This window comes from Morchella importuna, assembly GCF_003444635.1.
Source record: "Morchella importuna strain M04M26 chromosome Unknown Morimp01GS017, whole genome shotgun sequence".
Lineage (NCBI taxonomy): Eukaryota > Fungi > Ascomycota > Pezizomycetes > Pezizales > Morchellaceae > Morchella > Morchella importuna.
Window position 1 is genome coordinate 441760 of NW_025763414.1, and position 27028 is coordinate 468787.

Here is a 27028-nt window from a genome sequence, read left to right on the forward strand (position 1 = left end):
GCTCGAGCCCGCAAAAGCGAAGACGACACGTGCGTTTAATAATTTAATATTCTAGAGTACCAGCAGCTGCAGCAGCAGAGTTGTGTGCGCGGATGTACCTTCTCAAATATGCCAGGCAGCCCCTGACGCTGACTAACCAAACCATGAATGCACGGACCACTGGTGCCTTTTGGCGTAGCAGAGGATAAAAGTCACTTTATGCCCGGCGTCGCAACTTTGTTGACTGCTATTACAAACCTAGAATTCATGATTTTTCGAGAAAGTAAAAATAAATTTGCCCAGTCGCCGCGCCGTAACCTCAGGAGCAGAAGCTTTCAGCTCCAAGAAAAGGAACCTTAGCCTAGATAAGAGATTACCCCCCCAAGGTCCGTAAGATTATCAGGGATTGCCAAGCTGTAATTGTGCCCGTGCGACGTTCAACCCGGTAAACATTTATATTGATAGAGAATAAAAAAACGTAAAAAGGATATCGAGATTCAACTCTGAGCAGCGTGATGTTTCCAATGAAGGAAGGGTGTGCACCTAAGCCTTTCAATTACAGACTATGACTGTGTTAGGACACCTTTGTAATAACCCTGCATTCAAATATCGTTATGTGAATGTGGTAATATTGCGGGGTAGGTATGTAATTATAAGTGCAATGTGAGAAAGGGAGACCTTCATGTAAATACTCTGCGTTTCTCGAGTGCTCTGACAGTGCATGAAACAAATTCAGATGAGGCTGAAGAAAAAAAGGCGTCTGAGTGATAGAGCACCACTAATCCAGAATGCTCACCATCACTCTCGCATTGCTCAAAGAATAAGCCTCAAAAGAGAACCAAGAATGTCTTGGTGGTGTCAGCGCTTGCGCTTGAGATTTGTATGATGGAGTAAGAACATCCTGCGATGTATTTATGTAACAGTACGGAATGATGAACTCCTTCAATTTTGTTCCCATATTTTGGTCATATTCCTGTCCCTATGGCTGATTCCGCAAAAATATGACGGGAATAGACTGAAGTGCGTATCCTCAATGGAGCATCAAGTGAAGGGCAACACTAAAAAATCCCTCCACTATCTCCTATCATAAGCTAAATGCCTGTAATTGTGCAAAGTGCAACTATTCACAACACAGTTATTTCCCGTGCGTTACCATTGTGTAGATAGAGGGAAAATATTGATCTGCGCGCTTCAACCTCCAGTTTTAATTATCGTGTAGAGTAAGTGTATGTATGCATACTCTGGAAGCGAGATTCACTTGCTCTAGAGTAGAAATTACACCAATTGTGCAGCTCTTGGCAACACAGCATAGTTATCGCATACTTGTCGGACGTCTCCCGGAAAGAAGACAGGTGGTGGTAGAGTAGTGTCAAGAAGCTGGCACGCTAAGTGATTCAACGGGTCGGTCTTGAGGATACAGATAGGGTTCGGCAACGCCTTACGATCTTCAAATCATGTCAGTATTTATACGTATCTTCTGTAGATATGATTGTGCAGGAGAAACAGCGCCCAATCGTTAAAATAACTGCCACCGATGCGCTGGTACACCCGATTTTTCCTAGCTGGCAATCATGACACTCGTCTTCCTTGTAAGCCCAGTGTAAACGCGGGTGTAAACCAGTACAGTCTGCATACCATATCTTCGTCAGGTTTAAGTTCAATTTATTACAACGGAAGCTCCCAGCCTCATAGATAAGTGTAGTGTTTATGGCGGCGAAGAGTCTATATTATTGAGGTTGTCAGGGGCAATGCCTAAAAAGGAGTTTTTATGATGTCAAGGTGGGGATGTAGCTCTTGAGGTTGCAGGGAAACTGGAGGAGGAGGCGGGTATGGTGGTTGAGGTGTGGCTGCGGGCCTGCGGAGGTGGGTACATATTCGTTGGTTAGGAAGAGGTAGCTTTTACTTACCCCTGTCGGCTTCCTCCACCTAGCCATTCTGCTCTTTTTTTTTCCATTCCTTCCCTGGGCCCTTCCATTGTTACTTTATTCATGAGGTCTGTTAAAGTAGGTGCCTGCCTTAACATATCTAAATTTCCAAAAGGGATTGAATTCACAAGGGCCTGGCAGTAATAAGTAAGCAAAAGGAAAGAAGAAGTCTGACCTCTTCATTTTTTTTACTTCTTATCCCTTTAGCTGCAGCTGCTTCCCGTCTCCTGTCTTTTTCTATGTACTTGCTGTCTCTGCCAGCCAGTCCTTAGCCCGTTCTTCGTCCGCGCCTCCTACTTTATCCTCAACCTCGCCCGTCCTTCCTCCTTCCTCCTTACTTGCTTTTCAAAGGCCCCTCTTGTTTTTAACATCTTTCTCATCTGTGGTTCTGCACTCACCGCCAACACGATAATCGATTCTCGTTTCTTTGCTTCGGTGCTTGGCTGTGCACGTCGAGTGTAACTTTACGCGCCGCTGTGCTTGTCCCCTATTTGGATCTTTCAAATCTGGAAACCTTGTTTGCGACACTGCTACCCACGTGTTTTTGACGTTCCCTCCCTTTCCACCGGCATCATAGAACCCCCTTTTTCCTACAACAAGAACAAATTTAAGAGTTTTCACATCATTCACATCATTCATCTTCATTCACTACCATGGCTTCCAATTCAGGGTACGTTTCTGCACTTTGCATTCGCTGTTTGTGAGCTTTACCTGACATCCTGAAATTTATAGGCTTGGCTCTGGGCTCAAGAGCTTTTGGCATGCCATGACTTCAAATGACAGGCACGCAAATCACGATTCCCCTTATCGCGTGCTGTCGACCAATACCCATCAACCCCTGAATGGAGGTGGAGGAGTTGGTCGTAATCCCCCGCTACAAGGAGTCTCATCACCGGGAATGGAAACGGGCCTCAACTCGAATTACCACGAAGAGAACCGTTCTACAGCTTCTCTTGCCGGAACACCAGGAGTTTACCCACCTCGCTCCCCCGGGGGATCCATCAATGGCCCAAATTCCCCCTATACCCCTGGGATGAGGTCCTCCGTGATTACAAATGAAGCACCCCCCGGTGGTGGAATCGCAATGCAAGATTTCGGTGCAGACGGGATGCCTCCTCCCCCTCCAATCAGCCACACCTGGAGCCGGATTGATAGATGGTGCGAGGACAACTACCCTGAGCTCTTTGATCAGATCTGCACACCCGCTACCGTGAACGATATCAACGAACTTGAATACAGCTTGGACTGCTCGCTTCCACAGGACTTACGGGAATCATTGCTGATTCATGATGGCCAAGAGCGCGGTGGAACACCTACAGGTCTCATTTTCGGAGCAATGTTGCTCGACTGCGAGGAAATGTTGGATGAATGGAAGAACTGGAGGGTAGTCGAAAGTGAATATCTAACTCAGCCACCATCAGGACAAAAACCTCCGGTTGGAGAAGCTGGCTCGTCAAAGGCCGAAAGTGCTGCTCTTGGCCGTCAGGAACTTCTTGCCCGTCAGACCTCCCAACCAGATGGCTCCATTCAGAAAGCATATGCCCACCCAGGTTGGATCCCTGTAGCAAGAGATTGGGGTGGCAACAACATTGCGGTTGATGTGGCTCCAGGTCCTAACGGAACTTGGGGTCAGGTGATCCTGTTTGGCCGAGATTATGACTGCAAGTACGTTGTCGCAAAATCATGGGCACACTTTATGGCCATGGTAGCAGATGACATGCAGAGTCCCCATTGGTACGTTGACGAGGAGACTCAGGAATTGAAACTTAAGGATCCCAGAGCTCCAAGGTCAGAGCCAGGTTACATGGATATCCTCCGAGTACGTAATGAGCGCAAGTACGGAAGACGTCGCTTCTCGCGAGGACCACCTCCAAGGCCCAATTCTCTTCCCGGATCGCCAAGAGGCACAATGTCACCAACCTCCTTCAGTCCAACCAACGGAGCCCGGAGTGGCTTGACACGACCAGCAAAGGAAGAAAACTCATTATCAGACAATCACCTCAAGCCACCTTCGAAAAAGACTTCCAAACCTCTACGAAGCGTTGCAGAGGAGATCCCCGCACCGGTCGCTGTACACACAAGGCTTGAGGGTGAGCTGCTTAGAAACAACTCTAGCAGCAACCTACTCGGTGATTTGGTTGAAGAGAAAACATCCGCTACAGTCAAAGCACTCGAAGAGATTGCTTTAAGTGACGAGAAAGCTTCTGCAGGAGATGAGATTTCTCAGCCTCCAACTGCAGTCAAGAAAGTTGAGGCCTGATTTGAATGAGCATGAAATTGGAGTCGTGGAATTTTCCTTATAGAGCTTACGAATTTTTCCTTTTTTTTTCCCCCTTTACTCCTTGACTTTCCTATGTTGATCAGATACCAAGCGGGAATTGCATATGGGCGAGTGATTAAGGTGGAATTATTCGATAATCTGGTTAGGACTTATGGTCTTTTAATTTCTCCCTCATATCTCTTTCTTTTGTCGGGTGGTATAGTACAAATCACAAGGTTGCATCGTTAGTTTAACTCTTCTTTTTTCATTTTAGCACCATTACATTACCCCTTGGTGGTGTCAACCTTTCTCTAACTTGAAGGCTGTGGAGCTGGCTACTGTTTGATATGAGAAAGCTTAGCACCTCTTTATACCCCTCTCTTTTCATAAACACTTTTGTATACATCAGTTTTTTTGACCTTTGTTTTGCCTGCTTCTCTTCTTTTTCTCGTGCTGGTCGGTGAGCCCTTCAGATGGTGGTGGGTGTTCTTCATATAACTTCAAAAAGGTTCTTTTATTTTTTTTCTCTTCAGGGGAGGGGGGGGGGGGGGTATCTGGTAGGGAAAGAAAGGAAGACTTTACAGCATAGCGTGGAAGTCAATCGATTCTTATGTAGCGGAGTTTCTCTGATCGTAATTTATTGTATGAATGATTAGTGAATGATTGATTACTCACGATTTATGTCTCTTTTCATGTGTCTTTGAATGCCTTTTTCTTGTTACTCGGATCTTTGGCTGATGGAAGTGAAGTTGAGTTTATTGTCTGTGTATAATATGCGGTTATATGTCGGCCCGATGTCGGTAATAATAGGACGAGTGATGCTGTATGAATTTCTCCCCCAATGTCAGCTCTCTCCCCACAGAACTATTCCGACCCGGTGTTGGCCGTGTGCGGCTCACATATAAGCTTTCTGCCAAGTTCAACACCACCACGACCACCAACATCTACAGTATTATACTCATCCACTATCAAGCGCTTCACCATACCCCACCCCCTCTTCAGAAGTAGAAATATTGCCCAAGATGTTCAAATCACTCCTCCGTCCCCTCAACAGATACCCAGTCCGAATGGTGACTCGTAGTCATCATTTATACTCCCGTTCCTTCCCACTCATCCACGAATTCATATCCCCCCAACCCTCATACCTGCTCAATCTCACCCTCGCCCCCCACCTCAGCACCCCACCACTCCCCACGCAACTCCCCACGTCTGGCGAGCTCCCACCTGGCCACCACATGGTCTACTTCCCCCCGCAGCTCCCCGAATCCGAACTCCTCCCTGATGGCTCTGACGCCTCTCAAAACCCCGGCCCCGAGTGGGTACGCCGCATGTGGGCTGGCGGGTCCGTCCACTTCCACCCCACCAAGAAAATGGAACTAATGGACCATGCCGTGCTGCAAGAGAAAGTCGTCGACCTCCAAACACGCGGCAAACCTGGCAGCAAGGACGAGCGTATGTTCGTCTACTTTGAGCGCAGCATGTGGTCCGGCAAGCAGCCACTGCAGCCGTCAGATTTAATTGAAGGCGAAGCGGCTGTGGTTGAGAACCGATGTCTCGTGTTCTTTCGGGGAGCGAAGGACGAGACTGCGGTTGCACGGGTTGTGAAACGTACCATTACCTCCGCGCCCGCACCCGCATTATCATAAGCTGACAGTCAGAGCGCAGCACCGCATGAGGCGGACTTCTCATTGACCTTCATGCCGACGCAACACCTACTATTCCGCTTCTCGGCGCTGACATTCAATGCGCACAAGATCCACTTCGACCCGCTGTTCACGCAACACAAAGAAAAGTACCCGGGGCTGCTGTGCCATGGGCCGATGTCGCTTGTGCTGCTGCTGGAGCTGTTGCGTGTTAATGTGCTGGACACGGGGAATGACAGGACATGGCGGGTGAAGCAGTTTGATTACCGCTGTTTGGCTCCTATGTATGTCGACCAGGTGCGTACACATCATTTCCTTGTTCTTATCTACATCCGGCGCAGCGGCGCTCATTGGTCACCTGAGGATCCCGTTGACAAACATGGCCGCCGGCTGGCTGCGGCTATCGATAGCCGTATAAAATCTGTGGCCGCAAGATCAGCGACAAGACGTATGAGCTGTGGGCAGAGACGCCGCAGGGCGGGTATAGTGTCAAGGGCATGGCCATGCTGGAAGAGGAAACTTCATGAGCAGCCCCTCAAAGAGCTCCGGCATGGGTTTGTCCCAAATATCGACGATTCCTTTCAATCATTACTTCTCCCGGATATTGCCAATATGGAATATAAACTACCTACTATATCTGAAGCTCCAATAACAGAGCTCATGGTTGCTACATCGACCCGGCGATCTAATATAAGTCAGGAATACTATACTCTATCTCATAAATCAAGGTACTCAAAAATCAGTCAAGCAAAGTAGTAGTTAGACCGAGTGAGCTTCATAACAGGACACCGGTAATTGAGGCGGCCTATAACCGCCCATCACGCAACTAAATAAGACGTCAACCACAGAATCTAGACTAAAAGCACTGTCCAGGCCGCCTTGGTTCTAGTTCCAGTTCCGGCGCGGGCCTCATATGCTATACCGTGCACACACGCACAACCCACCTGGCCGCCTCGAGACAACCCATAAAATACATGGCAATCTAAAATTGCTATACCCGAAATTGGCACATCCTAGGAAATGAGGATCATATCGCTTAATGAGCCGGGGGGTGCTTGACCTCCCACTCCCAATTAGGCATCCCAGTAAAACAAGAAAATGAGGGTAGAGTAGAAAGAAAAACGTAACACTCTCAATACAAAACACCGTTGGGGGGGATGGGTTCATGGGCGTTTTATATTGGTCGAGGGCGGGTATGAGATTGGCGATGGGGTAGGTGCTGATTCCTTTCTAGATCTTTTCCGGTGGTGCGGTATGGCTTTGTTGGTAGTGTAGGCCGATCTTGTAGTTGCAGATAAGTGAGTATATCGAGGTCTTGGGTTCTTAGGACACACGCAATATTTCATGCAATACCGCTCATTGACACCTAATAAAATAGTAGTAATACCTTACCAAAGCAACTCCCAAAACAGGCTTATATTTCTAAAAGCGCTGTGCGTGGTACTAAAAATGTAAATCTACACGACCAATGACGGAATCGTCACGTAATTGTACCACGAAATACAAAGTTAAAAAATCTATTGCACGACCATCACTGTAGCGGCAGCGATGATGGAGTGCTAGGTCTGTACAAATAAGCTGTAATAACGATATGAGACGGGACTGGGGAAGATATCAGGCTCAACAGGGGAAGTGTAGTAGTAAATATGGGCTGTATGTCGATCTTATAGTTGCAATATATACCGAGGTGGTGAGGCCTTATGAAACTTGAAATATTCCATGCAACATTAATCATTGACACTTGACAGAACAGCTGACAAAAGCAACCCCGATTTCAAAACGAGTACATCATTCTGAAAGTCGTGTGCGTGATATGAGATACACATATAATGCAACCAATGACAGAAGTATGGCGTAATTGGGTTAAACCCCGTAAGCTTCGACAAACCACCTGTATATCACTAGGTATTATACATAGATCTTACAGGAAGTGCTCTAATAATCAAGACGCCAGGAAAATTTCATGCAAAACGCTCATTGACACCTAATCGAGCGGATTGGCAAGTGCAAAGTAATGCCCTCCCAAAACGATCACCATTATAAAGCCATGGCGTGATATAAGATACACACACACGTGGCAGATGACGGAGACACCATGTAATCACCCCACGAGCTTATGGATGCGGGGAAAGCAGGGGAAGAACGCCTCTATTGCATATATGGCGAGTGCCGAGTAGTATACTGCTGGTGATGGTGACGCCGCTAGCGGTGTTACTAGCGGGTTTCATCAAGAGAAAAATGATGGTGTTGGTGGTAGTGTGGTCGGCGAGTCGGGTCAAGTTTTTCTATTGGCTTGAGCGCTGCTCTGTTCAACTCGTGGGATCACCTCTGCTTGTGGAGGAACTTGAATTTCCAATAAATATGTTTGATACCCTAATAAGGCACAAGTATTGAAAATATCTGAAAAATAGACCAATTGGGCCAAGTGGCCTGTTTATCTGACTGAAACCTCGAGTAACTCGGGTTAATTTTTATAAATTACTCGGGAAAGCTTGACTCGCCGATTACACTAGTTGGTGGTGGTAGTGACGGTGCCTCGCAGGAAGATACCTTTTACTTCCATTCCAGCGCTCATTCTCTGAAGTTTTTCTAGAATAGTCGGCAATGCGCCTAGGTGTCAGTAGAAGATTGTCAAATAGGAGAGGAGAATCACCACGGAGGTCCTCTTTTTTTATTCCTCTTTTTTATTTTGTTTTTTTTATTTTCATTTTCATTTTTTTGCTGCGGGGATATGGATAAAGCAAGAGAGCTATTGATGGTAATACGTAACCATAACAGGGCGAAATGAATGAGGGAGAAGGGGAAAGCATGTGGAGGTAAATCATAGAGGAAGACTAGGGACGGAAAATTACGGGATGGCGCTCGGAAGATCTATAAGAGTCAGGAGTACGCTGTGCTATCGCAGTCAAGGGTAGGTTGGTAGGTTTAGCCCTAAGAGACGTTTCCTAAAGAAGAAAAAGTGCTTGAGTTGAACAATTAATAGTCTGCGTCACTCAGCTCACCCGAACCCGGTGTAAAGTTTAAATAATTGGAAATACTACACCTTATCTGGTAGCGAGTGATTATTCGTGACGTGCTTACTTAACTGATGTGTTTCGGGTTGGCGCGACATCTTCTCCGCTAGGAGGGGAGCCATCGCGGAAATAAATATTGCTTTTCTGTTAAATTGCGATCAAAGCTTTCTTAGAAGGTAGGCTGGGTTGGTTGAAGGTGTCATTATCTGTTGTACTTTTGATTTTACTATTCTCGCAATACACCGATTCTAGGGGAAAGAGTGATTTATTTATGAGCAAAGAATTTTATGGAGTCTATTAGTAATAATTTACAATGTTTCGGCCCCTAAAAGAAGGAATTTCCTTACCACATTATGGGCTAATGAAATCAGCCGAGTGATTATCCATGACTGGCATATAGTCAATCCCAATTTTCGGCTAGCGCCAATCTCACTAACACCACGATCCACCGCAGCCGCCACAGGCCCAGACACAACACTTGGCCCCCCCTCAAGAGCACGTAGCGAGATAAGCAATTTCAATTTATGCGGGGCGGAGGGATAGGCAGAGGAGGGGATTAGATTTTCAGATAGGCGTTAAAACTTTAAATTTGAGAGTGAGGGCAAAAAACAATGCCCGCCGCCGCGGATGACTCGGGATGTCGGAACAAGCCGTATCACGAGGTGGCCGCAGCCAGCGATCGTTGATAAACGGTCCGCTGCGATTGATGTTTCTAATTGCACCTGTGACCAGACAGTTAGGCAGGACAATTGCAACCATCTCGAAGGCACTGTAGCGGCCCCCCCCCCCCCCCGCCCCCTCCCATATTAGTGATCAGGTATGTAGGTTTCTTTGTTGTCTGTGTGTGGAAGGCCTTAAAGTACATGTACTTGAACCGAGTTTGGATTGCCTGCACAGGCGTCGGTTGCCTGAACAACCGGCAAGATGAAATAACGACCGAGACATCCCTCCCCCTTATCATCCTTTTATTGCGAGGATAAAATCCATGATGTAATCAGGCCTCCGATTGAAGCTCGTTTTTATCCCTTTATCATAAACCCGGACAGGTAGGTACTTGGGATGGTATCAGGCATCAATCACCAAGCCGATATTCCGTGAAGCCCCGATAATTAAATGAATTCATACCGAAGGACTTGTCTATGTCCATGTCATGTCATGGCCAGGGATCATCCACGGAATGCTCTGAAACGAAGTATGGTGGTTGAAACAAGGAAATCATCATTGAGTTACAATTCGTCAGCGTACGTTAATGACATTTCCCCTCCTGTGTGTTCAAGGTACGAATGGTTAGCCATAGTGGGCAGTAGTATTACTACATCAAGATTTCATTTGTTGCTAATCCCGCTCTGGGTATCACTAGCACCTCTCTAGATCTAGTCGTGAAGCGTTGTGACCTGTATCAACCTCTTCCGGGAGTCCTGGTTTCCTGCTTGGGGGGATCGCCAGCGCTAAAAAGCAGTGAAAATTCCGACAGTTTAAGGGATGGGGTTTGTTTATTTCCATACTGCACTGCACTGGGCTGGGGAAACCACATTTTAAAAATGCAAACAACATTATGCTGGTTACAATAACGTCACAGCACAAGCATCACAAGAGAGACAATGATACTGAGTGAAAACAAGAGCTAAGGTTGCTTTTATTCCGACAAATAGATTTAGACAGAGAAACAAAAAAGTGTATATACTTGAAAGTATAATCCTCTCCAATGTCTCTACTAAGTAACTCTATAGGCAGTGTATTATCACGACTCCACACTCCTAGACCATCTCCGCAATCGACCCCAAAATCATAGGTCCATCCAAACGATACGTCCTTCCAAACACCCAACCACCTATCCATCCATCCGCAGACCTATTCACTACTTCCACCACCTCGTCACCTCGTCACCACCCACCGCCCTGCCAACCTTTAGTTGAAAAGAGCCCCCAGCCACAAACATAAGAAAATGATATCAGTCAACGTGCCAGTGCGTCAGATGTCAAACCATCAGGCTAGCCATCTCGCAAGAATAGAGAAACAAGAAAGGGAAAAAAATGATAGAACAAACAGAATCGAGAAAATACCTATAATATAGGTTACATGAAGGTATAGAATAACATGATAAAGTAAGAGGGGAATATAACAAGAAGCTATTTATCAGAGAAGAGACAGGTATCGATATATCAAAGACATCAATAAATGCTTACCATGTGTAATGAAGTTTTCGGGATTTTTTTTGAAGACAAAAGTGTAGAGGGAATTGAAAGGGGAAGGGAGTAAGAAAAGGAAAGGCCTGCCATCGATAAAGAAGGGTATTCGCAAGAAATAAAATACCCTCTTTGCGCCAGACACAAGACAAAACGGAAAACAAAAACCAACCCAACCCGAGCACCATCTCCCAAACATATCCGCAGAGATGCGCAAGAGAAAAACATGAAATCCAATAAGGCCCACCATCCCCGAAAAATGAAAAATGAAAAATGAAAAATGAAAAATGAAAAATGAAACATAGAACATGAAGACATTCCCCAAGAAAGACCGAACAGACCCCGAGAGAAAGTGCCCCAAAAAAGTATGAATGCAAAAATCGATGCCGGAACCCAAATGCAAAGTGCACCTGCCGAAACACAAACAGATCGCCAAAGAGAGAGAGGGTAGAGGATAATGAAGGGTATGGTGCAAAAATAAAAAAGAAACTGGATATAAGAACCTACAGGAGTTTGCCCAAAACTAACTTCCTAAAACCCGCCATGAATAAAAAATAAAAAAAAGAAACAAACACCGAAAAAAATAGATCCACGAAACCCGAAGCTATACATTGTTCACCCATAACTCGCCAGTGTCCCAAGTAGAAAGAGATAGGAACCAAGGAAACCCAAGAAACCAACCCATTCTCCAAAAATAAAAACACCTAGAAATCAAGAAGGAAAAAACACCCCTTAGTCGAAAATCAGATCATCAAAACTTTCCTCAAATCATTTTCCAGCTCAATCACACTCTGCTGAAGGACTGGCGAAGTAACAGCTTCAAGCTTACTGGCAAGAATCGAATTAGGGTTGTGATGGAAGAAAGGCGCCATTGTGGAAGGCTTGTTCATGTAAGCGGGGACGTTATTAGCAGGACTAAGGCGGGGCCGAGTAGGAGCCTGATTGGCGGGTGAAGTTCGAGGGGGATAACCCGGCACATATGAAGCGTTCTGCTGCTCAAAATGCGAAGGTCCTGAATATGGAAACATTGCCATGGGGAAATACCCAGGGCCTGCAGGTGAGCGAGGGGATTGTGGTTGATATGCGCTTGGATTCAAAGCCATAGGTGGTCCAGCCTTGGAAGAGGGCGAGGCAGCTCGGTTCGGATTCTGAGCTCGTTGAGCTCGGCTCTGGGTTGACACAGGTGACATGGGAGATGTTTGCGCCTTGTTTGTCGGGGACAGCGGCGAAAGGAGGTATTGCCTCAGAGCCTTAGCCGTTTCTTTACGTTTCTCTTCCTCCAAGGTTGATTGTGTTGGGAGGTTGGACGGAGCAGTAATGGAACGAGACTGGTTCATGCGTTCTTTGAAAGGAGGGGCCATAGGCGACGTAGGCTTGTCGAGCTCATCCATAGAGAAAAATAATGAGTCTTGCGGAATATTACGAGTGACCTTGCGATTATTACGGGTAGGGGACTCCGGGTCCACATTGGCGCTGATTGTTCAACATACAAGTAAGTCCCAAATATTTTCCATATAATAACATGGCATTTATAACATACCCAAAAACTCCAGAAAAAGAATCAATCGCTTCATCGCTAGATGGGGGAGAACATGAATCCTGACGCTTCATACCCATGTTTTCTGCCCTAGCTGCGTTGAAAAGCAATTCAAGGTGTGACTGTTCCTGCTCTGTAGAGGTCGATTCCGCAGTATTACTATTTGTATCACTTGAATCACTTTCCATCATTGCCTGCAGGCTGGTACCAGCGGGAGTACCAGGTACAGACTTTGAAAAAAACTTTGGCATAGGAAGGGCAGATGGTGCCGGCGAATGGTGAAAAGTAGGGCCTGCATATGCCTTCATTGATGGCGGAGTAGATGAAGACGAGAGCTTGCTTGGTGTAATTTGACCACTTGGAAACTCGTCCGACGACATTGGAGGTGACTCAAGATCAACTGGAATAGCTTCTGGGGGAAATCCTGTTTGAATTTTCGTTGCAACATTTTTAGGCTTTGGTTTTTCCTGCTTTGGCTTATCCTGCTTCTTGTTTTTCCTTTTCTTTCCAGATGTATCAGTACCGTGATTAGGAAAATGTTGAGCCTTAGGTGTAGTTGGAGGAGTCATAACAGTTGAACGGGTCGAGCCTCGGTAGTTGGTTGCAGAAGCAATATGAGTAGTACTAATGGTAGTTTGATTATTGTAGATTGGCTGGGCGTGGTGCTTCGGGTTAAACTGATTTGGAGCAGCTATAAAGGAACTGCTTTTCGTTTGCCGATGGTTATTTCGCCCTGATCTGGGCTTAGGAGAAGGTGAAGATCCAGCGATGCTAGTCATTTTGTATTATAGGCGAAAAAAATACGACGCCGATAAATGGTATACAATCGATCAACCGAAAGGAGAAGTAAAATATAATCAGACCCCGAAAGAGGGGAGAAAAGAATAATATACAGCAAGCGCTGAATAAACTGGAGGCGCTGTACTACTAAAGGAAAAAAATCGATTTCTTCAAAAGGAAGACAATAGAGGCGCAGATATCGGATGCGCAGTAAGATACAGAGGTATAGTGCTGGTAGGAAATATTGGAATAGGAAGAAGGCGTGTTTGAGTTTGAAGGCGATGCCGATTAGTTATGAAACCGAAGGATAAAGTCGATAGTGTATTGGCAGAAGAAATGTGGTGGGGATAATGGTCATTCTCAAGATAGGAGAAAATGAGGGGAAGTGGTCAAAGTTGAGGGAGAAGGCAGGTTGATATCGTGTGTGAGAAGGGGGGGGTGAGGGAGAAGAAGAGTGGATAGAAGGGGAACCGGGGGAACAAGCGAGTTTTGAGTAAAAGGCTTCAAGAACGAGGAGAAGTGGGAAGGGGGGATCAAGAGGGTGTGAAAAAAGGCTGGCAGCAGGCACACACCGGGAGCAACGTGGTGGCCCCCAAGATGGCGCGAATCCTAAGAGGACGCAAGTCACTCTTTCGTCTGCCCGCCAAGGACAATCCAGATAATCTTGCCACAGAGCTCTTGAGACCCAGAAGGGGGGGCGTGTCCATGCTCCCCGCCGGAAGGAGACTGTTTGGTGGATCGTTTTGGAGGGTTGACATCCGCGCCTATTGGCTGGTTCTGCTTGTTGATATTTGGGCAGGGCTGTGGAACTGTGGAACAGTCAGTGGCAACCTGCTTCTGCCTGGAATTCTATGGCAGTCGAAGAGGTGGATAGCTGATGTCCATGGCGGCCGTGTTGTTTGGCGGCGTTCTATGTACACAGGTAGTTGTATAAAGTGTTTAACTTCTGAGTACTTTTCGTAGCTTGTTGGTATATACAGTTACATATGTCGTTTTCAGAACCCTACAAAAATCTATTTCCGTACTGTTGCACCGCTGTCTCAGCATCTCCGAAGAGAGCAGAAAGAGATTGAAACAACGTCCAAGCATCGCCTCTATTTTCCCACCATCGATACCTAGTAATTTATTTAGTGGAGAAAACTAATTTTGTGCCTCGTTTTTTTTCTTTTCTTTTCTTTTCGTTCCGTTCTAGAAGCTATGACGAAGATTATTGATGACTAGCGGAAACTCAAACCAGATTCATAACATTAGAAATTGCACACACGATTCGCCTGAGAGGAAGGAGGCTTAAAGGGGATGATCTATAGTTTTGAACCAATTACTGTAATTGAGTTGGTTATTCCAATGATGTTGAGAATTAGAATCACTTAGATACAGTGATACCGTAGAGCGGACCCTAGAACGCGAATTCCCGACTAGGCTAGGTAATGCTTCTCATGGCAGGTGCTTGCGGGAAAATACCTACACTCCAATATTTCGCCCTCCATCTTTTTTGTCCACTAACCATCAACCTCCCCGCATAACCGTGAAGATGTCAACCATCAACGTCAAGGTATCCTGTTGATTTACGCATCACCAGTAACCTTGGCGATGGCGGGTTCATCAACCTCCGCTACTTACTCAAACGGTCTTATGACACAGTCTTCGCATCAGGGACCATCGAGAGGTCTCCAACTTCCCTCGAGAGGTCTTCAACTCCCCTCGAAAAATCTTCAACTTCCCTCGAGGGGTCTTCAACTTCCCTCCAAAAATCTTCAACCCCCAACTACTCAGAGGCTAATTATTCCGCCGCCGCCGCCGCCGCCGCCGCCGGTAACAACAATAACAACAACAGCAACAATAACAACAATAACACCAACTCCCGCTGCGGAACCAGTTAATGCTCATGCCCCTAAAAGTAGAAGTAGAAGTAGAAGTAGAAAAAGACCACGCAGTATCGCTTGTGGTAAGTTTCTATTTTTGTTCCAATGAATATCACGATTATTGAAACGAAATTAACTTTGTTTTTTAGTCACCTGCAATAAGCAGAAAAAAACATGTGGGCCTGCTCGGCCTTGCCCTCGCTGCCTTCATCTAAATATTCCTTGTCGACAACCCGTCAAACCCGAAGGATTTCTCTATAACACAAAAAAACAAAAAACCGCCGAAACCCCACTATCGCCCCCAGTATCGCCCGATGACCACAACGTCCTCATGGTGGCCTTGAAGAAGACGGCTGAAATACACCGTCAATTACCAAGGCCTTGTCTGGTCCAAGGTCTACCACCGTCTCCCTCGCCCTCGACTTCAACGGTGGGTACGCCCCAAGACTCCTATACGTCGACAAGTTCTTACGATGATCCAGCAACTGGCAAGAATGGCGATACAATTGAACTAAACTCGCGCATGAGATCTCACTCGATGTCTCCCATTAATGAAACCCCAAAGCCATTGCCAATACCGGATATGTCACGCTGGTGTCTGCCCGCTCTGCCCGCCCCTGCCGAAGAAGTGCCATACGATATCGTAAAAAATTCGATATTCAGCGGCGCGCCTGTCTTCGGGTTGGAGAAATCGACATATGATGATATTTTAGGGGATGATATATTTGCGGGATTTGGCGAGCCAATAGATTTGGCTGATGTATACGCAGAGGTGATGGGCAACATGGGAAGTCAGGGGATAAAGGAAGGGGAGAAGGAAGGGAAGCATGGCGCCGAGGTTGAGCATGTCGTCGCTCAGGGAGAGCACGTTGTTGCTGCAGGCTCTACTACGTCTGGGATAGCGTCAGAAACTGGTTGTGTTAGTGGGATTGCTTGGTTGGGTGAGGCGGATCTGTTTGCCGACAGTTTAGCCCTGGATGACGTGGACCTCTCAAACCTCGACATTCCCGGCTTAGACGATATCGTGATAGACTCGGACATAGAATAGCTGTTCAGATCTATCTCGAAATCAACACCACCAGCACTATCAGAATCACTCCCGCCGCGGCCTTAAGCGAAGTTCAAAAACGATATCCATTTATCGCCGCCAGGTCCGAAGTCCGTTGAAAAAAAGAGAAAGGATAAGGCTGAGTTCGCAGCACTTTACGAAGAGTTGGTAATATTAGTATGGAGTAATTCTGGGTTTGTATTTCCTTTGTGGGTATAGCGGGTTAACAATTAAAACGCGGGATATATATCCTTCTCGTTCATTGATGTTCTTCCTACGGGGGAACATTGGATGACGATGAGTGATGATATAAACTACAGTACAGAAGAAGAAGTAATGGTATCGTGAAGAAAGACGCCAGTACGCCGACACTGGGCGACCTGGTTATGAAAACAAAAAAAGGAACCAAAAAAAATCCAGGTAGCTATTACCACAATTCCCTTCTCGGTCCGAGACGTCGCTTCTCTGCTGTGGGGAACATAGGATACAAACCATACCACATCATCCACATTTCAGTGATGCATACCGGTTGCAATAGTCCGATTGCGATTCCATCGGTATCTTTCTCTCGGTACGTACGATTATTCCACCACTCCTTACTCGCCAGTTTTTTTTTGCTCGGCATGCATAGATATCGGTTGATTGGGGTTGATTGGGGCGTTCTCCGCTTTTTTCTTTTTCGAATCTCTACCACAGGACTATCACGAAGAAGATCCCGCACCCGCCCAATCATCGCATGATGCAACTCGCTATTATTACCTGGTCTCCGATTTTTGGGGCTGTCCAAGTGAAATTATTCCTATCCTGCCCGCTCGTAGATGATATGATACCCACTTTACATGCCTAAGTGATTCGTAAGTGACCAAAAAGCCACCATTAGGGCTAGGGTTGTGACGTAGGATCTAAACAAGCCAACCCCGATTGAAATACCTCACGAGACCTCGCTGGCAATTCACTTCTCCTGCTCCTCCTCGTGAGTGAGGGAGTTTCAATTCCAAGGAAGCTACATGTCGATTCCCATTATTCAATCGATGCACAGTTATCGGCTAGATCTGTCTGGGCCGATATAGGGTAGGTATGAGACCGCTACTGCTGTCTCGATGACCTGTCAAGTGAAAGTCCATCACCACAGCTGGCTGGCTGGCGTGGCTGGCATGGCATGGCAAATGAACAACAAGCACTCTCCCTTTCCGCGGGACCTGTCAACCATATCTGTGGGGGGGGGGGGTGCGCGGAGAGACAGAGGAAGGGGAAAGAAAGAAAGAAAAAGGTGAACTCAGCAGAGAAGGGAAGGAGTTTTGAGTTTTGGGCCACGGTGTGGACGGTCATTCGTCCCGCATCCTGGCAACATTACCAAACCAAACCAACCAAACAGCCCTTTTGTTTTGCTTTATTCTCAGGAAAAAGAAAAAGCAAAGGAAGAGAAATGCGATTTTAAATCAGGCTCAATGCTTCCCACCATAATGTCAGACGAATTGGGGCATATTCCGGAGGGGGGGGGGGGGCGGGGCGGTGGATCAATTGAGACCAGTTTGGTTTGTGAGGCTTGATTTGATTGATGCTCCTGGCCTTGCATTGTTTGGGGAGTGGTTGATGGTCAATGATCATTGGCGCCCAGGCCGAATCGCTAGGTATGACGGCGGAGGCGGGGGATGCAGGGTTTGGTTTCCAAATACTCTACTGGAGTTCTCGGGTTTCAACTGTCCATGGAACCTCGGAGGACGTTTTGTTTCTTCTTCTCTGCGGGGCGGCCACTGCGAGATATGGGGACGTGGAGGAGGCTGGAATGCAGCATGATGTTCTAGGCAGTGACTGCAGCTGCTCCATCTACTCTACTGGGTACAGCCGTACTCGGGTTTCAGCTTTTCGGGCTTTCTTTTTAACGCCGCGGTGTTTGTAGGGACGCCGGTATCGGCGTTGAAAAACGCTAATCTTGTCTACCATTTTGGTATGACTTATTGCACGTTGCAGAAGAGTACAGGAAGGCGCTATCCTAGAAGCACACTGCGCATCTCGAGTTGAGCTGAGCCCATCCCGCCATGACGTTGCCGTACAGCTCAAATCTAATAAGCTTAAATAGAATAACCACTCTGGTGTAGATATAGAGATAGTAGGTACTGCCGGTGGTTCCTGTTATGAAAAAAAAAGGCTGCGCTGGTTACTGGATGCCTGATCCCAAAAGAAAGAAATGATCATTTCTGCCTTTTCGCCTTGTCTTGTCTTACTGCATAGTAGTCTAAATACTGTAACTTAGCATGCTAGGCCATAAATTAAGTCACCAGTGCTCTGAGTATCTCAGGATACTGTCTCGGCAAACCAGGCTTTCATAATATTTCCATCACGTTGTTCAATCCGACCTAGTTCAGTCCATCCACTACGCACTCCCTAAAGATCAAGGGGAATATATTACACTCCACTACTCCAACCCGCCAATCTCAAGCTATTGCCCAAATTCTGCCATTATTCGCCCTTGCCCTACCTGGCAGTAAAGTCCTGTACTAGATATCATTGTCATGCTAAAAAAGGAAAGCGAAAAAGTAAATCCTCAAAAAAAGAAGCTCGTTCCAAACGCCAATAATTGGAGCCAACATTTTGAAAAGGAAAGCACAAAAAAAGCAAACCCAAGGAGGGGTAATGAACTCGGAAAGGGGAAAGACATGAAAAAGAAAAGTAGGCAGATACTAATACAGGGCGCCCACCTGAAGCATTTCCACACCATTTCCCCTCTCCATTCCGACTCATGGCCGATGATACGATAACAACCGTCCACGGTCATAACGCATGATACCCCTCCTAAGCTGCTACATCCCGCGCACTAAACAACCTCCTCCAGACCTCCGGGCTTCTCAATGGCCTCTGACCATTCCTTATCCTGGGATAAATATCCTCGAAGAAATAGTATATGTGGCCAACCACAATTCCCAACAGATCATCTTTCGGGAGTGTGTTGTGGAGCAGCAATGAAAAGCCGAGTAGGACCCAGGGCAGGTACGGCGCCGTGAATACAAATAGCCCCAGGAAGGATAGTCTTACAGCGGGGTTGCGGCGGGCCCAGATGTAGACTAAGCTGAATGATAGCGGGGAGCCAAGGAATGGCATGGAGGCTATTGGGGAGAGGATCTACGTAGAACTGTGTCAGTGGTACTGCTAGAAAGAGGCTGCGCATGGCGAAAAGTCGAAACTTTATATTGCACACCGAGGGAAGGATTTGTATGTACCAGTAGGGAGACGGAAGAGTAAAGTATCAGCCACGCAAACTCCCCGGTCTGTCCGCGGAACGATGATTCCTCAAGATTGCGAGAGTAGCGGGACATGAAGAATATGTGGAACATGAAGTCAAGACTTAATGGACCGAAGTAGAGAAAGGTTGTAATTAATCGCCAATACTACATTGAAGCGCCCCATGCATTAGAATCATCCCAAAATTATAGCCAGAAAACATGTAGAAAGCAGTCTAACCTGGCTCTTCCCCCAAACACTAACAGAGCTATAGAATAGCTGATATGGCGTGACAATCTGGCATTGGACGAGTATTGATGTGACAACAGCAGCAGTTGTCCATACGCGCGTTACGGGAGGTACCTCATAGTACCATTGTTCAAGCATATTCAGTTCGGCCATGGCGGGGGAGGGGCGGATGAGATCGCCGCAAGGTACGGGAAGGTAGCTATCGATGATATAGTGTGGTTCAAGCACCTTTAGTCTGGACAAGAGTATTAACCGTAGATGTATGTATGTCTTGGTGCGGCGATTGATCTTCGTGAGTTACAGAAAAAAGATGAAAGTTTGTGGGAGATTAGATGTAGTTAGCAGTGAGGTAGTGCTGCGATGATGTAGAGTCGCATAATGACATTTGGCCTTTCGGTTTGGCCCGCCCATCCATGGCGGCTGAAAGGGGGATGTTGGTTGCATAACGAGACATGGGGGAGGCGTTAGGTAAGCCCTGGGCAGGGTCCTCAGCCTGCAGGGAGCGGGTTGAATGACGTCCGGTTAAGGGTCTATGTATGGAACAGGCACGGAGTAGTAAGACTGCTAATCGTGCTAATCGATAGAGATTTACCCATGAGCGATGTGCACAGTAGTATCTACATCTCATATATATAAGAAACCATGTAGTTTTGGCCTCATAGCAGAGTTACATGTAGGTAATGTACCTACAGGAGCTTAAGGTCGTGCTGATACACACATTGTCTAAGGTACAGAAAGCTTTGTTTGAGAGACAACCGTTTGTATTAATCGGAGAATTTGATACACACAATTGCAATCGCTTCCTCTTTATACAACCTACCCTATGTAGGATTAAGACATCCAGGGTGCAAAGACCATTGTCTGGCAAGTTTCACCTTTGCTATTATATTGTACCATCATTCCCATCTCAGCTCCAGTACGTGTAGACTCTCGAGATCTCTTATAACCACGTTCCAGTGATCAGAACGGTAAGGCAAATAATAAACTGCAGAAATCTACCAATCCTCGCGGTCCGTTTCCGGAGAATCAACCACCGTGTCTGTCAACGCGTAGGATTCCTTGGCGGCAACACACCCAACGCGACACAACAACGCCTTTCCCCAACCCAACCTCTCCCCTTTGAACAAGCGTGTTGGCCTCCAATCTCCAATTCTTCAATTCTCAGCCAGCCAGAGTCGGACTATCTACACCCTTCCCTTCCCTTCCCTCCCCACCCCCCTCCACCCCCCACCGAGTCAAAATACCCCACTGGCCCATAAATAAAAAAAATTAGAACCACTACCGCCTACCACCACCATCTAGCTCCTGCTACCTGCTCGCGCGCCCTATAATGCCGCCAAAGCCCGCCCCCAGGCTGCGAAAGACGATCGCAAAAACCCCCGTCCGCACAAAGCCCCTCAAATCCACCGCTAATTCTGCATCGGCCCGCTCTCTCCGACGTGGTTCAAGTACGTACTCATCCTCCAGGCAAAGAGGAAGAGGGAGGAATAGAAATTGACTGAAATAAAACAACACTAGTTCGTGCTGGTGATCCTGTCCCCGCCAACATCCGTGGTGGTGCACCTCGCCGTTGGCGCCCTGGAACAAAGGCGCTACGCGAGATTCGTCAATACCAGAAAAGCACTGAGCTCCTGCTGAGAAAGCTCCCATTTGCTCGCCTCGTATGTCCCCATTCCTGCATACCACTGAGTTGATCGAGCAAACTGCTAAACAAAATGGAGTAGGTTCGTGAGATTGCTCAAGATTACACCAACGCGGCACATCTTGGGGGTCTCGGCGGTGGAGGAGTCGATTACCTCCGTTGGCAAAGCACCGCGATACAGGCGCTTCAAGAGGCTGCTGAAGCATACCTCGTGCATTTGTTTGAAGACACCAACCTGCTTGCAATCCATGCCAAGAGGGTCACCATAATGCAAAAAGACATACAGCTGGCGCGAAGGATCAGGGGCGCATGGGGAGGGTTAGGTTAGAAAGAGAAGGGTGAGATATCCTGATTCTGGCGAGCTGTGGGGAATACATATCGTTCTTTGGTGTTTGGTTCTTTTTTTTTTCTTTCTTTCCTTCTCTCTTTCTCTCTCGTCTTGATTCTTCTTTCTCCAATGCAATCTCTGTAAGGAGCGGTTTTTTTTGGGCGGAAATGTAAATTACATGTATGTCCTTTTTTTGTATGTGTTTTCCCCATGATCGACTTGACTTGACTCGGTGATCTCTCTTCTTTGGAACTCCGTGGAAAATGCTTGCTGTTGATTTTGTTTATTTCCTCGTGTGTGTTGTGTGTGTGGTATGACTATTTTTGCAAGAAGATATGAATTGGTTTATATACGTGTAAGAAGTCCGAATTTCTTATCATAACCAACATATTGTTTGCAGTGCTTTTCCTACTTCGTAGAAATATGCAATCAGTATCATTGACCTTCGAGTGATGATGTGTGATTCTATTGCTGGGTGTAGACTATTATGACTGTAATCTAGCGATACGTCATCTTGCTAACTCGTATGTAGCCGGAAAATCTTGCCGCTATAAGCATCCCTAGCCTAGCACGCACAAATTAGCGATTACATGTAATTAAGCTTGACAAAGATACATGTACCTAATGACAAAAAAACAGCTTTTACTTTCGCGTAGAATAGTCAGTGTGGTGGAATAAAGATTCTTAGGCAGATGGGGTGATAGGTACATGTATATGTACACTGTATATTTCTAGGATGAACCCCAACCTGCTCAGAAATGTCACTACAAAATACAAAGTTCCACCCTCTTGGCTATCTGCCTCTCTCTCTGGGAACCTATTATTAGAGTGTTTAATGTTTACTGTAGTTAGACCAGGGAAGAGGAAAGAAAGACCTCAACTCATCGCTTAGTTATGCATAAGGTTGACCGAAGCCATGGAAGAATCGATATAAGAATACGTTTTCTTGTACAGGTTCTGCATGAAACTGTGTAAACGGCGTGCGATAAACAAAAAGCAGCTCTTTTCGAACCTTATACTTAAACGTGTTGAGCTCATGACAAAAATCCGAGCCTATTCCAGTCTTCATCGGGCCGGCCAGAAAGTCCGCGTCCAATAGATATGTCAAGAGGCGGTTTTAGATCTCGGGGGTAGCTCAAGCTCTTAGACTTAGATATGTATATCGAGTCTCTCTTCTTCTAAGTGGCTGAACGAAGCTTTAAGCTCTAGTATGTATATCGAGTCTCTCTTCTTCTAAATAGCTGAATGAAGCTTTAAGCTCTAGTATTAGGTTGAGCCAAACTTCTAGGTCATATTTTAGGCCATTTGAACTTATATGAAACAAAATTCCGTCTAGACATGTAAAAGTTATGTATGGCCGGCTCTCTTTATAAGGATAGAAAATTCGGGACCCGACACGCTGTTTCTCCCTCCATTTTCTCCGCCCCCTTTATTCCTTATATTGGTATTGTGGGTTGACAAAAGTTCTCGTGATTTTATACGTCGAGGATGGATCATGAAATGATTATAACGCCACAACTGCGAAAGATACATGTACGGAAGGCCGGGATAATTAGGTGATTAGAAAGCTGAAGATTGATAGAACATAATTCCTAGGTATGAATCCTGATTACCGACTTTGTGAATTAGTATTTTGGGCTATTTCTGCTGGCCGCTATGCGAAAATCATGAGAGCTTTTGTCAACCCACAACAGATATCTAATAAGTATATAATTATAACCTGTATATGCAATGTGCTTTTATAGTCTTCTGATTGGTTCATTGAGAGATGTTTTTGTTTCACTTGAAACATGTTGTGTTGGATATTAACATAGGGTATTGTGCTGAGCGGTGTTAGAGTGTTAATAGGGTTGCTACTGGTTCTGGGAATCGATAGTGGTTCGATTTTAGCGGTTTGGTAGCTGTTAAAGGGATATACCTGTAGTTTTAACTGGAGAAATTGTCTGACTTATCCATTGATATATGGGGATAATATATCAGAAAAGTCACATATTGACCAGATCAGATCTAGATATAGTGATGGACTTTGCCTGCCAGGCAAATAGACAAATAAGCCGCAAAGCGGCTTGCCTGTATATTGGACTGATTGATATACATATAGTACCGGCCGAAGGCCGGAAACTACTTGTATCTCTAATAAGGATATAACATTTTTGGCCTTGGCCATATATTCTTATAACGGATGTCATCCATACTTGTAGTTTCGATGAGTTTTGGCGTTGGTAGACGGTTTTTCTTTGAATTCCTCCAATTAGCACACGTACACATGTATGTATGAGCTTCCTATGATATATCAACAGCTGCCAAACATCATATAACAGCGGATGGGTTTCACCGGCCTTGTCTCCTTGAATCGATTAAGTCTGGCTTATATATACACCTACGCCCGGTACTTTAAGAAGCCCCCCACTTTCTCTCCCCTTCCATCACCCCCACCCATCTTAATTCTCTTCAACCATCCATACAACCCGGCCTATCAACAGATGTAACGCGAAGAGGCTGGATTATTAGAGAGCTTTAGCTACTCGAGTTAGACAGGAAGTCGAGCACTCGTTCAAGAGCCTGGCCTGCATCTCTTATTGGCTGCATCCTTGCAAGTCCTACCTTTTCGACTTATTATTCAACCCGCGCAACTCAAAATCACAAATTGAGCTCTTTGCGGTATTGATGGGCCAGAAGATGATCTCGTCGTTGCCTCATATATATGCCTTTAATCACCTCGCGACTAGTTCCGGGGATTACTAATTCCCCAGCAACAGCTCATCATGGACAAGTCAATCCACAGTGTCTCCACTTCCTGCTAGAAGTACGTACATGTCAGAGTTCAATAGGGCCTTTAAGAAGAGCCTAATTCCTTGCAGTCAAGCTGCCAATTGGTCTTAAAACTCTTAAACTCGCGGCCTAATCCGTACACACACCTCACCTGGTTGGATAATATTGTTGCTTTTTATGAATCCATCCAAAAACAACTTATTATCTATTCAGATATTAGCTGGCTAGCTTTTGAAATATAGCCAATACTGCTTATGAGTACATTAGAGAATACGGGCAACGGTTTCACTAGCAGAATCTTCTTTGACGAGGGTCAAGATCTACTACATGTAGACATACAACACTAACAGCAGTTGGACATACGTTTTCTCTCTTTTGCATACACATTTAAGCTTAGCCTGGTCAGGTTAAATCGTAGGCCGAATTCTCAAGTTTACATGGATCCACAATTTTATCGAATTTCCTTCCTTGGTCCAAGATTTAAGTATGATTTACACCATTGAGTAGGAACCGGCGCCACAAATTCTCCTTTGCTTCATAAGTCTTCTAGGTATTCACTTATGAGCTGGGCCGCACCGACCCAAATCAACTGAACCGGACGTGGTAGGTGCAGGGCGAGACTACAATAAAAGCAATCATAAGTCCCTCAGCTGACGAGACAAGCTTTAGCGAGATCAAAGGTCTTATATCTCATGATCCCGAAAACCAGAGACTCGCTTGAAAGCTTGGCTCTAAACCGGCTTATGAAAAATCTGCAAGTCACGAGTTTTAACTATCCAATGTTTCCCATGTTCTGATATTATAAAATAATACCTAGGCCTGGTAGGGGTTTGAAACCAGGCGATGTTCTACACAACTTAGAATAAGATTGGATTGGATCGGATCTTTACCTCCCTTTACGTTACATTGGACTGGGCTGAATCAGACTGGTTGGCAAAAAGTTGCTTCTTACCTAACTGGCTAGTCGATGTACCGGTGCCAGAACTGACTGGCATGCATATGAGCAACCATACCTGATCCTACGCAGCAAAGCAGGACTCTACTGGTCCGATGCCTAGGATTATATTTGATGAGCAATGATTTTCGAATCTTTATACTCCCTTTACCTGTCGAGTGAGTTCCCTACCTGTATCCACCGAGCATATCGCATACAAATAATCCTTGGCCGCGGATTTGGCGCCAGTTTGTGCGTATTATAAGAAGCTAATACTCAATTCGTAGGGAACTCTCTCTCGATACGTCTTGCGGGACCCTTGTGCCACGATCGACAAAATAGTTTCTAGAGAGACTTTGCTTTTCTATCTTTGCCAGCAGGTCTGTCTCCCTTGGACATGAATACGATGCAAAACAGCAAACTATTCTGTTAAACAGAAGAAAGCATAGTTGTTTCTAGTCTAATGAAACTAACGTTTCAGCTTAATCCTTCTACTGCAAAGTTCGTGGCGGCTGAATTCACTTCACAATATATCACTCGGCCCTCAAGCTCCCACCAAAAAAAAGAGCCGGCGTCAGTACCGAGATTTCACGTGTGGATCTGGTTCAGGCAAAAAGAGCTGTCATGCATTAACAAGAACACATACGTCATATTCATAGCCACGCGGCACAGTTAACACTAAAACTGCACTGTTGATCAGTACATGTAGGCGGTCCTCATGACTTCTGTCTTGAGGGCCACATACAGTATTACTAAATCACATCACCGAGGACCCGTAATCCAAATCACACAGCCAAACAGATATGGCATTTACTATCGGTGACCTGTCAGTTTGTGGATCCGGCGCGTGTGCCTCAATTCGGTATCCTTCTAATCACTGTACGGACTGGTAGATAATCAGATCTACGTAGCATTGGTTCAGACATGGGCTTTCAACAATAATTTTTTATGGTAGAGTCTATCAATCATGAAGTAAAGATGCTTGCGTACTCTTCTACTTATGTGACATGCTTAATTAAGGCTATCTACGGAAGGGCACTCTAGACCCCACGTCAACCACGTAAGATCCCAGTATGTAGGGAGTCATAAGTGATTGGTTTCGGTTGCTGGAGCAGTGCAATTACTTGGTCAACGTATTTGAGGTATCCAAAATGTGAGGAGATAGATTGGCTCAGCTGGCCTGGAACTCACGCACAGTTCATCCCATTCTGAGTACTCGTTTTGTAGGTATGTAGAGAAGCATTGATTATTTAACAGTCTAATCAAACCACAAGATATTTCTTTCTTCTAAGCCAAGAACAACGTGTACCTCCATATAAGCTCTTTGATTGGTTCTTGCCAGTTGAAGAAACCTTCAAGACCCGCGCCACATTATGTGTCACACCAATTGGGCGACCGGGATATATTCCATAGCAAAGCGATGTGAGAGCTCATAAACAGACATCCGGTTGAAATGGTTACTGACTCGAGCTCGATTACTCCTTTTATCCCTTGCTAAGTTGCCTGACTTAAAGGCAACCCTTTAATTAACCAAATTGCAAACCCGAAATTATTAGAGTATTAAGAGCCCATGCTTATGATGGTGCTATACTTCTCCCATTTATCATGTAAACTCTACAGAGTTTGTAAATTCCACAGCTTCTATAGTGG

At 45.8% G+C, this 27028-nt stretch overlaps 7 protein-coding genes across 7 annotated transcripts; 4 read left to right on the plus strand and 3 right to left on the minus strand.

Annotated features, from left to right (window-relative positions):
* Positions 1-2557: 2557 nt before the first annotated feature.
* Positions 2558-4164, plus strand: LAJ45_06018 (uncharacterized protein; the record flags this gene model as incomplete). Its single annotated transcript, XM_046115586.1, has 2 exons — positions 2558-2574; positions 2637-4164. 2 exons carry the CDS (start codon positions 2558-2560, stop codon positions 4162-4164), a joined length of 1545 nt encoding a protein of 514 aa, XP_045971170.1.
* A 690-nt stretch (positions 4165-4854) lies between these two features.
* On the minus strand, positions 4855-5148 carry LAJ45_06019 (uncharacterized protein; the record flags this gene model as incomplete). The annotated part of the gene is made up of 2 exons (XM_046115587.1): positions 4855-4985; positions 5064-5148. 2 exons carry the CDS (start codon positions 5146-5148, stop codon positions 4855-4857), a joined length of 216 nt encoding a protein of 71 aa, XP_045971171.1.
* Positions 5149-5186: 38 nt separating this feature from the next.
* LAJ45_06020 (uncharacterized protein) lies at positions 5187-6334 on the plus strand (the record flags this gene model as incomplete). Its single annotated transcript, XM_046115588.1, has 3 exons — positions 5187-5772; positions 5830-6104; positions 6218-6334. The coding sequence occupies 3 exons, from the start codon at positions 5187-5189 to the stop codon at positions 6332-6334; spliced, it is 978 nt and encodes a 325-aa protein (XP_045971172.1).
* A 5416-nt stretch (positions 6335-11750) lies between these two features.
* On the minus strand, positions 11751-13323 carry LAJ45_06021 (uncharacterized protein; the record flags this gene model as incomplete). Its single annotated transcript, XM_046115589.1, has 2 exons — positions 11751-12480; positions 12548-13323. The coding sequence occupies 2 exons, from the start codon at positions 13321-13323 to the stop codon at positions 11751-11753; spliced, it is 1506 nt and encodes a 501-aa protein (XP_045971173.1).
* A 1591-nt stretch (positions 13324-14914) lies between these two features.
* On the plus strand, positions 14915-16234 carry LAJ45_06022 (uncharacterized protein; the record flags this gene model as incomplete). The annotated part of the gene is made up of 4 exons (XM_046115590.1): positions 14915-15269; positions 15336-15511; positions 15565-15616; positions 15669-16234. 4 exons carry the CDS (start codon positions 14915-14917, stop codon positions 16232-16234), a joined length of 1149 nt encoding a protein of 382 aa, XP_045971174.1.
* Positions 16235-19027: 2793 nt separating this feature from the next.
* Positions 19028-19855, minus strand: LAJ45_06023 (uncharacterized protein; the record flags this gene model as incomplete). Its single annotated transcript, XM_046115591.1, has 3 exons — positions 19028-19354; positions 19453-19620; positions 19694-19855. The coding sequence occupies 3 exons, from the start codon at positions 19853-19855 to the stop codon at positions 19028-19030; spliced, it is 657 nt and encodes a 218-aa protein (XP_045971175.1).
* Positions 19856-21032: 1177 nt separating this feature from the next.
* LAJ45_06024 (uncharacterized protein) lies at positions 21033-21672 on the plus strand (the record flags this gene model as incomplete). The annotated part of the gene is made up of 3 exons (XM_046115592.1): positions 21033-21150; positions 21221-21363; positions 21427-21672. 3 exons carry the CDS (start codon positions 21033-21035, stop codon positions 21670-21672), a joined length of 507 nt encoding a protein of 168 aa, XP_045971176.1.
* Positions 21673-27028: the final 5356 nt, after the last annotated feature.